Genomic DNA, 17,124 nt, shown 5'->3' with positions numbered 1-17,124 from the left:
TTCCTTTGGTATCTTAAAACGTCTCAGAAGTGATCAATCTGGCCAGATGTGTTTTCTTTTTGTATGTAAAAACCCACTTGAGAACCATGGGCCATCTAAAAATTTTACAGCCAGATTTATCACTTCTGAAACTTTTTAGATGCCAAATGAATCAAGAAAAAACACAAATAATGGGAAGAAAAACGCAGCAACTCTACCGCTGCGCCACCGTTGCCTCACAGCGCCAGAGACCCCGGTTCGATCCCGACTACGGTTGCTGTCTGTGTGGAGTTTGTACGTTCTGTCGGTGAACACGTGGGGTTTCTCCGGGTGCTCCGGTTTCCTCCCACACTCCAAAGACGTGCAGGTTTGTAGGTTAATTGGCTAATGTAAACATTGTGCCTGGTGTAAGATAGTGCTAGTATGCGGGGTAGGCGCTGGTCCACGGGGCCGAAGGGCCTGTTACTGCACACAGTTTCTAAAGTAAAGCAATTATCCTTGATACTTAATTATCCAATTATCCTTGAGCATTTATTCATCAACTAGCATCACCGAATATTCTCTGCCACAGAAGGCAGCAGAGGCCAATTCACTTGATGCTTTCAAGAGGGAGATTTAGCTCTTAGGGCTAAGGGAATCAAGGGATAAATAATAATAATAATAATAATAAATACTTTATTGATCCCTCAGGGAAATTCAGATGTCCAGAAGCCCCCAACCAACAAACCCACAGATTCAAAACGAACGCAGACAGAAAATACATAGAATACAATGTGGACACTACCTGAGAGCAATAAATACTTAAAAAGACCAATAATTAACAATTAAAAATTAAAAATTGCAAAAATGCATCCCCCTACAGCCTAGCAGTCCGAATTATAAAATCTAATGGCTGCAGGGGTGAAGGAACTCCTGAACCGCTCCATTCTACAGGGCAGGGAGAGGAGCCGGTTGTTGTTCCGAGTGCTCTTTTGACTCCAGAATTACATGGAGAGGATGCCCGGGGTTTTTCAGGATGACCTGCACCTTGTGCCTCATACGCCTCTCAAGCACATCCATCCCAGAGTCTACTCTCCCCTCCAGCACTGAGCTAGCTCGTTTAACCAGTTTGACCAGCTTCTTGTTGTTTTTTGCACTAATGCTGTTGCCCCAGCAGACAACAGCGTAGAAAATAACACTTGCAACCACCGTGTTGTAAAACATGTGCAGCATATCATTACACACATTGAAGGATTTGAGCCTTCTGAGGAAAAAGAGTCTGCTCTGGCCTTTTTTGTAGAGGGAGTCAGAGTTGACAGACCAGTCCAGTTTGTTGTCAAGGTGGACTCCAAGGTATTTATATGTCTGCACCACCTCAATGTCAGCCCCTGCAGCGTTGACCGGCTGAAGGGGGAGCTTGGACCTGCCAAAGTTAACCACCATCTCTTTAGTCTTAGTTGTGTTCAGGATGAGACAGTTCTCTTCACTCCAGGAACAAAAGGCACTGGTCAAGTTCCTGTATTCCTCCTCCTGCCCGTTCCTTACACATGCCACAATCGCTGTATCATCTGAATATTTCTGTACGTGGCATGTGTCAGACTTATAGTTAAAGTCTGCTGTATACAGGGTGAAGAGGAACGGGGCCAGAACCGTTCCCTGTGGGGCTCCAACATTGCACACCACTGTGCCAGAGACACTGCCCCCCAGCTTGACAAACTGTGGTCGACCCGTCAGGTAGTCGTATATCCAGGAGATAAATGTGGAATCCACCCCCATCTTCTTAAGCTTGTCATTCAGAATCAGGGGTTGGATGGTGTTGAACGCACTTGAGAAGTCGAAGAACATAATCCTCACATAGCCACCGGGTTTGTCCAAAAAGGAGTAGATCCGGTGCAGCATGTAGAGGACTGCGTCATCCACCCCAATGTTCTCCTGGTATGCAAACTGTAGTGGGTCGAGTGCGTGCTGGACTTGTGGTCTCAGTAGACGAATGAGTAGCCGCTCCATTGTGATCATGATATGGGATGTAAGGGCCAGAAGTTGATGTAGTCCGTTATGCATCCAGCCATCCTGTCGATGTCCATACAGCTGTTTTATTCCTGTGGCTCCATCAGTATGTCCCAGTCTGTGCATTGAAAGCAGTCCCTCAGTGATTCACTGGCCTCTGGTGTCCACTTTCTGAAAGACAGAGTGGTTGTAGGCTGTCTCAGTACACAGGGTTTGTAAGAAGGCCTTAGATAAACCAGGTTGTGATCTGATTTGCCAAGCGGTGGAAAGGCTAAGACACTATAGGCCTCCTTCACATTGACATAGCACAAGTCCAGTGTCTTATTGTGCCTTGTGGGACAGTCAACATACTGTGAGAAGCCTGACAAGTGGGGGCTGATGTTCACATGATTGAAGTCCCCTGATAAGGCAATGAGTACGCCCGGGTGTCGGGTCTGTAATCTCGCGACAGTCTCTTGGATGACGTCACATGCAACTACAGGCTCCGCTCGAGGAGGAATGTAAACAATAATGGCGACGATGATGGGGAGAAAGCATGAACGGGGTACTGATTTTGGATGATATTGCCATAATATTGAATGGCGGTGTAGACCCGAATGGCCTACTCCTGCACCTATTGTCTATGGTTGCCTATCTATTCCCTCCAGTGATACAGCCTAAGAAGGGTCTCGACCCAAAACATTGCCTATTTCCTTCGCTCCATAGATGCTGCCTCACTCGCTGAGTTTCTCCAGCATTTTTGTCCACCTGCTGAGTTACTCCAGCACTTTGTGTTTTGCTCGAGATTCCAGCATCTGCAGTTCTTTTTTTATTTTTGTCTTAAGGTGATGTTTGGTTTCTTTGGCCTATTTGGGACTGTTGTAAACTAATTAATGATTGCCTGGTCAGCAGCTCAGTCATTGTTTCTCCATGTGATTGCCACACTGGTATCATCCAGGAATGGTCATCCTCACTGTTTACTTGCTGGGATTTGTGTCATAGGATCGAGTGGCGCCATCTGCAGTCAGGCTGGTGAATTCTCCCTCCTGGGCTTAGGCAATGTCAAATGATGAATGACCTCCAGAGATGACCATTCAAGAGAGTTTATTGTCATGTGTCCCTGACAGGACAATGAAATTCTTGCTTTGCTTCAGCACAACAGAACATAGTAGGCATTGACTACTAAACAGATCAGTGTGTCCATATACCATTATATTCGTAAATACACACATGAATAAATAAACTGATACAGTGCAAATAACAGATAATGGGCTGTTAATGTTCATAGTTTTGTCCTAGCCAAGTTTAATAGCCTGATGTCTGTGGGGAAGTAGCTATTCCTGAACCTGTTCTTTGCAGTCTTCAGGCTCCTGTACCTTCTACCTGAAGGTAGCAGGGAGATGAGTGTGTGGCCAGGATGGTGTGGGTCCTTGATGATGCTGCCAGCCTTTTTGAGGCAGCGACTGCGATAGATCCCCTCGATGGAAGGGAGGTCAGAGCCGATGATGGACTGGGCAGTGTTTACTACTTTTTGTAGTCTTTTCCTCTCCAGGGCGCTCAAGTTGCCGAACCAAGCCACGATGCAACCGGTCAGCATGCTCTCTACTGTGCACCTGTAGATGTTAGATGCTGCCTGACCCGCTGAGTTACTCCAGCACTTTGTGCCTATCTTTCAGTTATAGGTGGATACAGTTGAGGGAAATGTTTGATTGACAATGCAAAAACATCTTGGTGGAGGGGGGCGGGGGGAAGACACGATAATAATAATAATAATAATAATATATTTTATTGTCATTGCACGTCAGTGCAACGAGATTTAGTATGCAGCTTCCAACCGATGTAAAAGAAGAGTAAAATAAATAAATAGCTGTGCGACGTGACCATCCGAGGGAGACAGTCCAGGGGGGATGGGGGGCACTCAGCAGGGCCGGTTCAGAGCCGCTATAGCTCTGGGAATAAAGCTGTTTCTGAGTCTGGAGGTTCGGGCGTAGAAGGCCTTGTAACGTCTGCCGGAGGGAAGTAGTTCGAACAGTCCGTTACAAGGGTGTGAGGAGTCTTTATGGATGCTGACGGCCTTCCTGAGGCACCGTGTGTGGTAGATGCCCTCCAAGGCTGGTAGCGGTGTCCCAATGATCCTCTGCGCTCTGTGGACGACGCGGTGAAGAGCTCTCCTCTCCGCCTCCATGCAGCTGAGATACCACACAGAGATGCCATACGTTAATATGTTCTCTGTGGTGCAGCGGTAGAACGTTGTCAGCAGCTGTTGGGGCAGACCAGTCTTTTTTAATGTCCTCAGGAAGAACAGTCGTTGCTGTGCCTTCTTGACCAGCGCAGCGGTGTTGGTGGACCATGTGAGGTCCTCAGAAATGTGAGTGCCCAGAAACTTAAAGCTGGACACTCTCTCCACACTGTCCCCGTAAATGGAGATTCGGGCGTATTCTCCATTATGGGACCTCCTGAAGTCAATAATCAGCTCCTTGGTCTTGAAGGTGTTTAGTGACAAGTTGTTACGTGCGCACCAGTCCACCAGGTTCTGCACCTCCGCTCTGTAGTTTGTTTCATCACCGTTGGGGATCAGCCCAATCACTGTTGTGTCGTCTGCAAACTTCACGATGGTGTTGGTGTCGAATGCAGGAACACAGTCGTGAGTGAAGAGGGAGTAGAGCATGGGGCCTAGTACACAGCCCTGTGGTGTGCCGGTGCTCAGGGTGATAGTGGAGGACAGGTGCGGGCCCAGTCTCCCTGCCTGCGGTCGCTCCGTCAGAAAGTTCAGGATCCAATCGCATATCGGCGAGCTGAGGCCTAGCTGGTGGAGTTTGGTGGTGAGCTTGGTGGGGATGACTGTATTGAATGCAGAGCTATAGTCAATGAAGAGCATCCTCACGTACGTGCCCTGTAATTGCTGAAGTAACTCAGCGGGTCAGGTTGCATCTCCGGAGAACATGGATAGGTGATTTTTTTGATCAGGAGCCTTCTTCAGACTGATTGTGGTGGGGAAAGAAAGCTGGAATGGCAGAGGGGTAAGGTAAAGCCTGACGAGTTATAGGTGAAAAAGGGTCTCGACACGAAACGTCACCTATTCCTTCGCTCCATAGATGCTGCCTCACCTGCTGAGTTACTCCAGCATTTTTGTCTACCTTCCATTTTTCCAGCATCTGCAGTTCTTTCTTAAATGCTGAGTTTTTCTAGCACTGTGTCTATCTTCGAGTTATAGGTGGATACAGGTGAAAGAGATTTTTCATAGGCAGATGGCTGGACAAAGGCCTGAGATGAAAAGTCAAAAGGAGTGAGATAAGGATAGAAGTGAAGCCAGAGGAAGGAATGTTGGTGGCAGGAGAGAGAGAAGGGGACAAATGGGTACAAGTCCAGGTGGGGTATTAGGGAGGGAGAGGGGAGGCTAAAGGGCCTGTCCCATTGTCGAGGTAATTCAAGAGCTCTCCCGAGTCAAAAGAAATGGTTAGTAAGAACTAACGAGATGGCTTTTTGAAACGGCTTGAGAAGCAGAATGTCCCCCTCTGATGCCCAGTTCAATCATAATTCTCAGCCCATCACTTCAGTTGTGAAACCGAGTTCCTCTAATATGCTTGAGACTTGCTTAGTTTAGTTGCTTGATCATTGTGGTGAGATTATCTGTTCATATAATAATAATAATAATAAATAGCCATATCCCATTAAGATTCTTAATTGTTTGGATTTAATTTGGGGGAATGTAACAGCCATGCCTAATTCCTTTTTTAATTCATCTGCTTCCCTCTTCAAAGTGGGCTTCCCTCCTCTGCATTGATTCAAGAGAGTTTATTGTCATGTGTCCCAGGTAGGACAATGAAATTCTTGCTTTGCTTCAGAACAGAATATTGTACGCATAAATAAATACAGAACAGATCAGTGTGTCCATATACCATTGAATATATATATATACACACACATAAATAAACAGATAAAGTGCAATGGGCTATAAATGTTCAGAGTTTTGTTTGAGTTGAGTTTAATAGTCTGATGGCTGTGGGGAAGTAGCTATTCCTGAACCTGGATGTTGTACATTTCAGGCTCCTGTACCTTCTACCTGAAGGCAGCGGAGAGATGAGTGAGTGGCCAGGATGGTGTGGGTCCATGATGATGCTGCCAGCCTTTTTAGGCAGCGACTGCGATAAATCCCCTCGATGGTGGGGAGGTCAGAGCCGATGACTGGGCAGTGTTTACTACTTTTTGCAGTCTTTTCCGCTCCTGGGCGCACAAGTTGCTGAACCAAGCCACGATGCAACCGGTCAGCATGCTCTCTACTGTGCACCTATAGACGTTCGAGAGAGCCCTCCATGACATACCGACTCACCGTAAACTTCTCAGGAAGTAGAGTGCTGATGTGCCTTCATTGACGAGTGGTTCTAGAAGATTGTTTGTCAAGGGCAAAGAGGGGCGAGTAATAAACGTTGTGGTTTGCCAGCAATGCCAAAGAACAAACTTGAAGAAGGATTGCAGCCTAATTAGCGCAGTGCATTTTTGTTACTGGTTCTGAGGGTCTGGAAACTATTAATCTAAGTTATTGGGGTTCTGACGTCTGTGTCGGCAGGGGACATAGTTGCAGAATAAGGGGGGGCTCTTTTAAAACTGAGATGAGGAAGAACTTCTTCACCCAGAGGGTGGTTAATTTATGGAATTCACTGCCCCAGGGAGCAGTGGAAGCAGAAACTTTAAATATATTTAAGACTAAAATAGATGGTTTTTTAGCTGCCAAGGGGATAAGGGGCTACGGGGAGAGGGCAGGGATATGGACCTAGGTATGGTTAGTATAGTAAGACCTGAGTGATCTCCTGGACAAGTGTCGATCGCCTGGATTGGGGTCGGAGAGGAATTTCCCGGATTTTTTTCCCGAATTGGACCTGGGTTTTTATCCGTTTTTTTGCCTCCCCCAGGAGATCACGAGGTTCTTGGGGTGGAGAGGGGTGATAGCGGTATAAAGGGGAGGGTAGTGTCTTGTGTTCTGTGTCTTGTGTCTACTGTTTGTGGGTAAGTGTGTCTGTTTAGTGTTCAGCCATGAGCGAATGGCGGTGCGGGCTCGACGGACCTGGTGGTCTACTCTCGCACCTACTTTCTATGTTTCTATGTAATCCTGAAAGCAGGGAGATAGAGATAATGTTTGGATACACTGACCAAAGGACACTCGCTGAACAAAAACAAGAGCATGTGCACAAACAAGCAGATTGCAATCACACGTAAGTACACATACAGGGAAAAGAATGCAGAAAGTTGTAACCACCGCCCCGTCCATCATCGGCTCTGACCTCCCCACCATAGAAGGGATCCATCGCAGTCGCTGCCTCAAAAAGGCAGCCAACATCATCAAGGACCCACACCATCCTGGCCACGCACTCATCTCTCCGCTACCATCGGGCAGAAGGTACAGGAGTCTGAAATCTGTTCCATCCAGGTTCAGGAACAGCTACTTCCCCACAGCCATCAGGCTATTAAACACGCCAACAAACAGACTCTGAACTGTAACAGCCTATTGCACTTTATCTGCTTATTTATGTGTCTATTGAACTGAACTGTCGTGTATTTTTGCTTACAATACTCTGTTGTGCTGCAGCAAGCAAGAATTTCATTGTCCTATCTGGGGGACATGACAATAAACTCTCTTGACTTGACTTGAGATTAAGTGAGTGAAACTAATCATTGCCAATTCTCAGCAAGGATCTCAGACCTGAAGTATTAACTGTTTCTCGTTCCACAGATGCTGCCTGACCTGCTGGCTGTTTCCAGCATTTTGTATTGGCAGTAGGTTGTTTAACATTTTCTGAAGCCATCTGATTCAAAATGTGTCTTAACACAAGGCAAGTGCAGTTTGTGCTCTTTTGCAAACTTACTGAGGGGATCTCATTACTGGGAGGTCTCATTTGCTCTGGAAGACAGTAGCCGTGGTCAGGTTGCAACTCGGATGTCTGGCGCTGCAAGGCAGCAAATTTACCGCTGCACCACCCCTGCACCCTAGTGTCTTTCAGTCCAAACAAAGAACTCGCTGAAGGTACGAGGGACAGGTTGGCAAACTACATGAAAGACCAGGTCACTGGGCAGGAATTGGGTGGCAATAGAGAAAAGTAAGTAAGTTTATTGGCCAAGTATTCACATACAAGGAATTTGCCTTGGTGCTCCGCCCACAAGTAACAACATGACATACAGTGATAGTTACGAATGACTCAGAAAACACTAAACCAGTGGTTCCCAACCTTTTTTTGGCCATGCCCCACCTAATCACCTCTAAAATCCTGATGCCCCCCCCCCCCCTTTTTTACCCCCAAAAAATTATTTACTCAAAATAACATCTGAAACATAAACTACATATGTTTACCTGATGGAAATTCCAAAAAAATAAAAATCGAAAATTTGGACCCAGACCTCCTCAGTCGCGCTCAATTGCCCCCCTTAAAAATCAAATTGCCCCCCTGTGGGGCGTACGCCCCACGTTGGGAACCACTGCACAACATTAATAATAATAAGACATTAATGATAAAACACCATTGATCAAGCATGTGAACCAACAAAATACCAGATCAAAGGGAGGCTACAGATTTTTGTCTGTTGAGTAGAGCAACTACTCGTGGATAAAAACTGTTTTTATGTCTGGCTGTGGCAGCTTTGACAGTCCGGAGTCGCCTTCCAGAGGGAAGTGATTCAAAGAGTTTGTGGCCAGGGTGAGAGGGGTCAGAGATGATCTTACCCGTTCACTTCCTGGCCCTTGCAGTGTACAGTTCATCAATGGGGGGAAGGTTGCAGCCAATAACCTTCTCTGCTGATCGGACGATTCGCTGCAGCCTCCAGGTGTCGTGCTTGGTGGCTGAGCCAAACCAGACCATGATGGAGAAGGTGAGGACAGACTCTACGATGGCCGTGTAGAATTGGACCATCATGGCCTGTGGCAGATTGTGCTTCCTCGGCTGCCGCAGGAAGTACATCCTCTGTTGTGCCTTTTACACGATTGCGCCAAATGCTCAGTAGAGCCACTGCTTGACAACACACAAGACTGACTGTCACCTGTTCATTCCCTCCACAGATGCTGCCTAACCCGCAGAGTTCCTCCAACAGTTTGTGTTTTGCTTTCTATGACCACATTGAGTTTCCTCTGATTGCAGGTTGCGTGGTAGGTTAATTGACCAGTTAGGTAGGTGATTGGTGAAATCAGTGAAATTGACCAGTGTGTAGGTAGGTGATTTGTGAAATCTTGTTAAGTATATGGGGAGACTAAAACATAAGCGATTAACATATCACTCATATAGACAATAGACAATAGGTACAGAGTTAGGCCATTTGAGCCAGCACCGCCATTCAATGTGATCATGGCTGATCATCCCCAATCAGTACCCTGTTCCTGCCTTCTCCCCATATCCCCTGACTCCGCTATTTTTAAGAGCCCTATCTAGCTCTCTCTTGAAAGCATCCAGAGAACCTGTCTCCACCGCCCTCTGAGGCAGAGAATTCCACAGACTCACAACTCTCCGTAAGAAAAAGTGTTTCCTCGTCTCCGTTCTAAATGGCTTACTCCATATTCAGAAACTGTGGCCCTGGTTCTGGACTCCCCCAACATCGGGAACTTGTTTCCTGCCTCTTGCGTGTCCAAGTCCTTAACAATCTTATATGTTTCAAACTGTTAATTGCCCTCTAGTGTGTAGGTAGGTGATTGGTGAAATCTTGTTGAGTATATGGGGAGAATAAAATGCGATTAACATATCACTCATATACTTGGTAGGTACACAAAAATGCTGGAGAAACTCAGCGGGTGCAGCAGCATCTATGGAGCGAAGGAAATAGGCGACGTTTCGGGCTGAAACCCTTCTTCAAAGCCTTCTTCGACCCGAAACGTCGCCTATTTCCTTCGCTCCATAGATGCTGCTGCACCCGCTGAGTTTCTCCAGCATTTCTGTGTACCTTCGATCTTCCAGCATCTGCAGTTCCTTCTTGAACACTCATATACTTGTACTGGACTGCATACAAAAATGAATCTCGGCACATGTGGCAACAAAGTACCATTGAATAAAAGTTGTCCAACCATGGATCACAGGAGAAGATCACTTTACAAAGGTTAAGAAGGTTTTAAGAAATAAGAACTGAGTCTGTGGATTGGGAACATTTCACAATTTGGCAAATGATTACAAGAGGGAGTGCAGCGTAGGTTTACAATTCCTGGGATGGTGGGACTGTCATATGCTGAGAGAATGGAGCAGCTGGGCTTGTACACTCTGGAGTTTAGAAGGATGAGAGGGTATCTCATTGAAACATATAAGATTGTTAAGGGCTTGGACACGCTAGAGGCAGGAAACACGTTCCCGATGTTGGGGGAGTCCAGAACCAGGGGCCACAGTTTAAGAATAAAGGGTAAGCCATTTAGAACGGAGACGAGGAAACACTTTTTCTCACAGAGAGTTGTGAGTCTGTGGAATTCTCTGCCTCAGACGGCGGTGGAGGCAGGTTCTCTGGATACTTTCAAGAGAGAGCTAGATAGGGCTCTTAAAGATAGCGGAGTCAGGGGATATGGGGAGAAGGCAGGAACGGGGGGGGGGGGGTTACTGATTGGGGATGATCAGCCATGGTCACATTGAATTGCGGTGGTGGATCGAGGGGCCGAATGGCCTACTCCTGCACCCATTGTCTATTGAAAATGCTGGAAGTATAACAAAAAGTGTGATATACGATACGATACAACTTTATTTATCCCAGGAGGGAAATTAATCTGCCAAATCATAAAACACACAATACACTAAATTAAAGTGATGAGTGGAAAGGATTGGGGATGTGCAAAGATTTGGAAGGGGGGGGGAAGTCAGTCTCAGTCTACCGCATGACAGAAGGGGGAAGAGTTGTACAGTTTGATAGCCACAGGGAAGAAGGGTCTCCTGTGGCATTCTGTGCTGCATCTTGGTGGAACCAGTCTGTTGCTGAAGGTGCTCCTCAGGTTGACCAGTGTGTCATGGAGGGGGTGTGAGCTGTATTGTCCAGGATGCTCCAAGATATCAAGACAATAACAAAAACAATAATATGATTGAGCAGAGTCTACAAGGATTTATGAGAATACATTTGACCAATTAATTCACGATCTTTGAGGATGTGTCCTGATTAGACCTAGTTGGCGCAGTGCAGCTAGATTTTGAGCAAGGCTTTTGATAAGATCCCATGCAAGAAGTCACTAAACATGGTTATGGTAGTATGAGGGATAAATTACCAGCATAGACTGGGAGTTGGTTAAGTTAAAAATGTTTTATTGTCATATGTCCCAGACAGAACAATGAAATTCTTACTTGCAGCAGTACGACATAATATATAAACATAGTAGTCTGCAAATATAATAAACAAGAAAAAATATATATGTATGTATACAGACATATATATGTATATATATATACATATATACACACACACACACATGTATACAATACTAGACCAAGTGCAAACCCGCTGGGTCTGTTCCCCCAATGTGGGGGGAGTTAGGGGGAGGCGGGGTGGGGAGACCGCTGGGTCCCCTCCCCTCAACGTGCGGTTGCGGGGGGGGGCTGCAGCTTCATACACACACGGGGGGAGGGGGATGGGGTGAGGGGAGTGTTGGGGGAGATGGGGTGGGTAAGGGGAGGGGGAGAGGGAGGAAGGGGAGAGAGGGAGGGAGGGAGAGGGAGAGAGAGAGGGGGAGGGAGGGGAAGAGGGGGAGGGAGAGAGAGAGGGGGTGTATATACAGTTCAGAGCTTATTTGGAGGTTGCCGTGTTTAATAGCATGATGGTTGTAGGGAAGAAGCTGCTCCTGACCCTGGATGTTGTAGTTTTCAGGCTCCTATACCTTCTTCCCGACGGCAGGAGTGAAATGAGACAGCAAATGAGGTTGGCAGGCTTTGGGCAACAGATGCTGCAGTGAATGTGCTTGGCTCCCATCCATTCAAAACCTACACCAATGAGTTGGCCGAAGGGACCAATGTACAAGTTTCAAGTCTGCAGATGCCACAGGTCGAAGTGGCTCGTGCGTAGGATGCAGAGGCTTCAAGTGGATACAGTCAAGCTTAGTGAACATGCAGCAATGGAGTAGAATGTGGAAAAATGTTAGGTTATCCACTATGTAACAAAACACAGAAAAATCAGATTTATTTTTTACAGTAAGAAATGTCGATTTTTAAAATGACTTAAGTAATCTTGTACACAGGTTTGGGGGTGGCACGGTGGTGCCATGGTGGCCAGAGACCCGAGTTCGATCCCAACTATGGGTGCTGTCTGTACGGAGTTTGTATGTTCTCCCTGTGACAGCGTGGGTTTTCTCTGGTGTCCTCCTACACTCCAAAGACATGCAGGTTTGTAGGTTAATTTCGGTAAGAAATTTGGTAGGTTAATTTCGGTAGAAGTTCACCAGAATCTGAGGAGACAGATGGACCTTCTTCAGTCTCCTCAGGAAGAAGAGACGCTGGTGAGCCTTCTTGACCAATGTTGAGGTATTGTGGGTCCAAGAGAGGTCATTGGAGATGTTGACCCCCCAGAAACCTGAAGCTGGAAACACCATACTTCGGTAAGAAATTAACCTTCCCCCAGAAAAATTGCACTACTACGACTGTATGTATATATATTTATTGCTCATATTCTATGTTCGCTCTTCTGTGGAGATGCTAACTGCATTTCGTTGTCCCTGACTCTACACTGCACAATGACAATAAAGTTTGAATCTGAATCTGTAAAAAAAAATAGTGAATTGTCCCTAGTGTGTAGGATAGTGCTAGTGTACGAGGTGATGGCTGGTCAGTGCGGACACGGTGGGTCGAAGGGCCTGTTTCAGCGCTGTATCTCCAAAGTCACTGAAAGTTAATGTGACAGTGCAGCAGCCAACTCCAAAGGCAAATGGTGCGTTGGTCCTCATCGCAAGGGGATTCATGCACAAGAATAACGATATTGTATGGGGCTTTGGTAAGACCACAGCAGCAGTCATGTATGTGTCCAATTCTGCTCTCATTACCCAAGGAAGGATATACTTACTGAGGAAGGGTGATTAGCAGTCTTATCGTACCAACTTCTGGGAGCTGAGCCTATCTTATGAAGGGAGACTAAATGGGTGAGGACTTGATTCTCTAGAATTGAAAGTAAACTCTTTAAAATATACAATTCTTAGACGGCACCACAGGGGTAAATTGAGGAAATTGAGGCAGCATCTCCTGAGAAAAGGAATAGGTGATGTTTCGGGTCAAGACCCTTCATCAGACTCAATTATGGTCTCGACCCGAAACGTCACCTATTCCTTTACTCCAGAGATGCTGCCCGAGTTACTCCAGCATTTGGTGTCTATATTCTGTGTAAACCCGCATCTACAGTTTATTGAAATCATATTCTATGTCGCTCTCCAGGGAGATGCTAACTGCATTTCGTTGTCTCTGTACTGTACACTGACAATGACAATTAAAGTTGAATCTGAATCTGAATCAGTTCCTTCTTACTCATCTACCAGAATGCTGCCTGGATTAAAGCGAATTAGCTACAGGGAGAGGTTGAACAAACTTGCACTTTTTCTTCTCTGGAACTTGAGAACAGGGATTGAGGGGAGACCTGATAGAAATATATAAAATTATGGGAGGCATAGAGAGGGGAGATAGTCAAAACCTTTTTTCCCTCCAGGGTGGAAATGTCAAAGACTAGACGGCATTGGTTTATGGTGAGAGGGGCAAAGTTCAAAGGAGATGTGAGGGGCAAGTTCTTTTGCACAGAGGGTTGTTGGTGCCTGGAATGTGGTGCCACAGGTGGTGGTAGAGGCAGGTACGATAGTGACGTTTAAGGGGCTTTTGGACAGGCAAATGGATATGCACGTAGTGAGGGATATGGATCATGTGTGGGCAGATATTAGTTCAGCTTGGCATCATGTTCGGCACAGCATTGCCAGCTGAAGGGCCTGTTCCTGTGCTGTACCTTTTCTTCTAACTCCCCTGATCCTAAGCACATTGGTCAATGTATGCTACAACACAGAGGTTGCTTTTAGTAGTTAAGAGTCATAGAGTGATACAGTGTGGAAACAGGCCCTTTAGCCCAACTTGCCCACACCGGCCAACATGTCCCAGCTATACTTGTCCCAGCTGCCAGTATTTGATCATATCCTTCCAAACCTGTCTTATCCATGTACCTGTCTAACTGCTTCCTAAATGATGGGATAGTCCCTGCCTCAAATACCTCCCTTGGCAGCTTGTTCCATACATCTACCATGCTTTGTATGAAAACGTTATCCCTCAGATTCTTATTAAAATCTATTCCCCTTCACCTTAAACCTATGTCCTCTGGTCCTCGATTCACCTACTCTGGGCAAGAGACCCAATCTATTCCTCTCATGATCTTATACACCTCTATAAGATCACCCCTCAATCTCCTGCATTCCAAGGAATAGAATCCCAGCCTGCTCACCCTCCACCTATAGCTCAGACCCTCTTGTCCTGTCAACATCCTCGTAAATCTTTTCTTTCCAGCTTGACAACATCTTTCCTATATAGATGAACTGAACAGAACACAAGACTCTAAATGTGACCTCACCAACGTCTTATACACCTGCAACACAACCTCCCAACTTCTAGACACAATATTCTGGCTGATGAAGGCCTATGTGCCAAAAGCCTTTTGCCAATTAGTTGCCAATGAAAGCAGTGCATAGACAATTATACGTAAACTGGGGTAGCCAAGTTGGTGAATCTAATGGAGAAATGCAGAAAAGAATCACGAGGATGTTGACTCTATGAAATGAATTGTATTTCCACTAGACAATAGGTGCAGGAGTAGGCCATTTGGCCCTTCGAGCCAGCACCGCCATTCAATGTGATCATGGCTGATCATCCACAATCAGTACCCCGTTCCTGCCTTCTCCCCATATCCCCTGACTCCGCTATTTTTAAGAGCCCTATCTAGCTCTCTCTTGAAAGCATCCAGAGAACCTGCTTCCACCGCCCTCTGAGGCAGAGAATTGCACAGACTCACCACTCTCTGTGAGAAAAAGTGTTTCATCGTCTCCGTTCTAAATGGCTTACTCCTTATTCTTAAACTGTGGCCCCTGGTTCTGGGTTCACTAACAAGTCTAGAAATGGGGATCAAAGTAAAAAAAAAAAAGAAATGCTGGGCCTTTAGGACTAAAAAGTGGAGAAATTTACCCACTCTAGTATATCAGAGTGGATTTGAGGAATTCTCTACCTGGGAGAACTCCATATGATGATTGCATTCAAAGCACAGAGGTACAGATTTCTGGATATTGGAGATCAAGAGAAAACAAATAGGCCGGAAAATGCCCTCTGAGGAAGACCTGCCCCCCTTTTAAGTCATTTTCCTACTTGTTTTTATTCAGCCCACAAAATATACTAAATTATTCAATGGGCGATGAAGTATTTCAAGTGTTGCTTTGTTAGGTATTTGCAGTACTGGTGACTGATACAGGTGTTTTTCACATACAATGTGTTGATGACCACATAACCCAGAATTTTGCTTTTAGTAATTTTGAATGAAGGGCAAGTATCAGCCTTGACACACCTGGAACAATTCATCTGCTGATCCTGTTCAAAAGATTATTTAGCAGTATGTCAACTAGAAAGATGCATCTGCTAATATATTAATAAAACTAGGAAAGTTATATATTGTTCACCTTGGGACAGGAAGGGCTAATCCAATGTAGACAAAATTGCTGGAGAAACTCAGCGGGTGCAGCAGCATCTATGGAGCGAAGGAAATTCTTCCTTCGCTCCATAGATGCTGCTGCACCCGCTGAGTTCCTCCAGCACTTTTGTCTACCTTAAGGGCTAATCCAATGGTTATAACAGGCTGTGTGGATAAAATCAATGACCTCTTCAAAATGGGACATCAAAAACAATGGGGGAAAAACACAAACTGCTGGAGCAACTAGGGACCATCATTGGAGGGAAATGGCCAGGCAACATTTCTGGTCTGGACCCTTCTTCAAGACAAAAACGAGAGTTGATCGAAGTGAATCGGGCTTGTTTTCAACCTGGAATGTTATAAACATACCTGACTAAGTAGATTCCTGGAACAAGAGGGCGGTGTACGAGACCGACATGTGAAGAATGTAAAGAATTACAAGTGGTGCCTGCGACATGACAGAAAGTAGAACAAATTCTCCTCCAAGAAGCTAAGTCAAGCAGAGCTGTAAAGTTTACTCGATTCTAGGAAAACAGTGCCTTGGATTTTTTTTTGTTTTTGGTTCCACACACACACACCCCAGCTAGAAAAGTAGGTTGGGCTCGAATCTTGAGTGTTGGTGAGCTGTCCTGCAGCAGAAAGTGTGTGTGTGTTGGTGTGTGTGTGTGTGTGTGTGTGTGTGTGTTGGTGTGTGTGTGTGTTGGTGTGTGTGTGTGTTGGTGTGTGTGTGTGTTGGTGTGTGTGTGTGTGTCTATGTGTTGGTGTGTGTGTGTGTTGGTGTGTGTGTTGGTGTGTGTGTTGGTGTGTGTGTGTGTTGGTGTGTGTGTGTGTGTGTTGGTGTGGGTGTGTGTATGTTGGTGTGTGTGTGTGTGTTGGTGTGTGTGAGTGTGTGTGTGTTGGTGTGTGTGTGTTGCTGCCCAGGGTAGCCCTGGCTCCAGTTACAAGGCCATCTGATGGAGGATTAAGACTTGGCCGGGTTTAACTCGGGATACGACCGTGCTCCACTCCCCTGCAGTTTCTGGATCATCCTCTCCAGGAGGCACCGGTTGGGCCCCTTGAACTGGAAGACCTTGGAGCCGTTCTTGTAGAACTGGAAGGTGGGGAACCACTCAATGCGGCAACGCTGCACCACCTCCTTGGCCACGTTGATGTCCACCTCGTAGAAGGCCACGTCCGGGTAGCACTCGGCGAACTCGTCCAGGTACAGGCGGATCATCTGGCAGAACTCGCACCAGCTGGTGGAGAAGAGCAGGACGACCAGCTGCTGGTCGCTGACCCGCAGCGCCGACTCGTAGTCCATTGCGCTGCTGATGCACGACGGTCTGCTCATGGTGCTGCCCCGGCGCCGACTGACTGACTGAGGCGAGGCTAGTCCCGAGGCTTCGCGACCCCCACCTGACGTGACTAGGCCCCGGCCCCGCCCCCTCCCCCCCACGCACTGACGTCAGCCGACGTGACACAGAGCCCCTTCCCGCAACGCCATTGGCCCGCCGTCCACGGGTCCCACCAATCAAATCAGGCCTCTTTGGCTATCATAGCAACGGGTGTTAAAAA

At 46.5% G+C, this 17,124-nt stretch overlaps 1 protein-coding gene across 1 annotated transcript; it reads right to left on the bottom strand.

The window, feature by feature from the left end:
* Nucleotides 1-16,065: 16,065 nt before the first annotated feature.
* On the bottom strand, nt 16,066-16,975 carry LOC116967831 (thioredoxin-like). The gene has a single exon (XM_033014447.1). It carries the CDS (start codon nt 16,898-16,900, stop codon nt 16,532-16,534), a length of 369 nt encoding a protein of 122 aa, XP_032870338.1. The 5' UTR covers nt 16,901-16,975; the 3' UTR covers nt 16,066-16,531.
* Between the last annotated feature and the right edge of the window lie 149 nt (nt 16,976-17,124).

Source organism: Amblyraja radiata, chromosome 41 (genome assembly GCF_010909765.2).
Source record: "Amblyraja radiata isolate CabotCenter1 chromosome 41, sAmbRad1.1.pri, whole genome shotgun sequence".
NCBI classification, from domain to species: domain Eukaryota; kingdom Metazoa; phylum Chordata; class Chondrichthyes; order Rajiformes; family Rajidae; genus Amblyraja; species Amblyraja radiata.
This window is presented reverse-complemented; position numbering and strand designations above follow the sequence as displayed.

What these genes read in the sequence shown, in the direction of transcription:
- LOC116967831 (XM_033014447.1), bottom strand. Translation starts at nt 16,900, where the DNA reads ATGAGCAGACCGTCGTGCATCAGCAGCGCAATGGACTACGAGTCGGCG.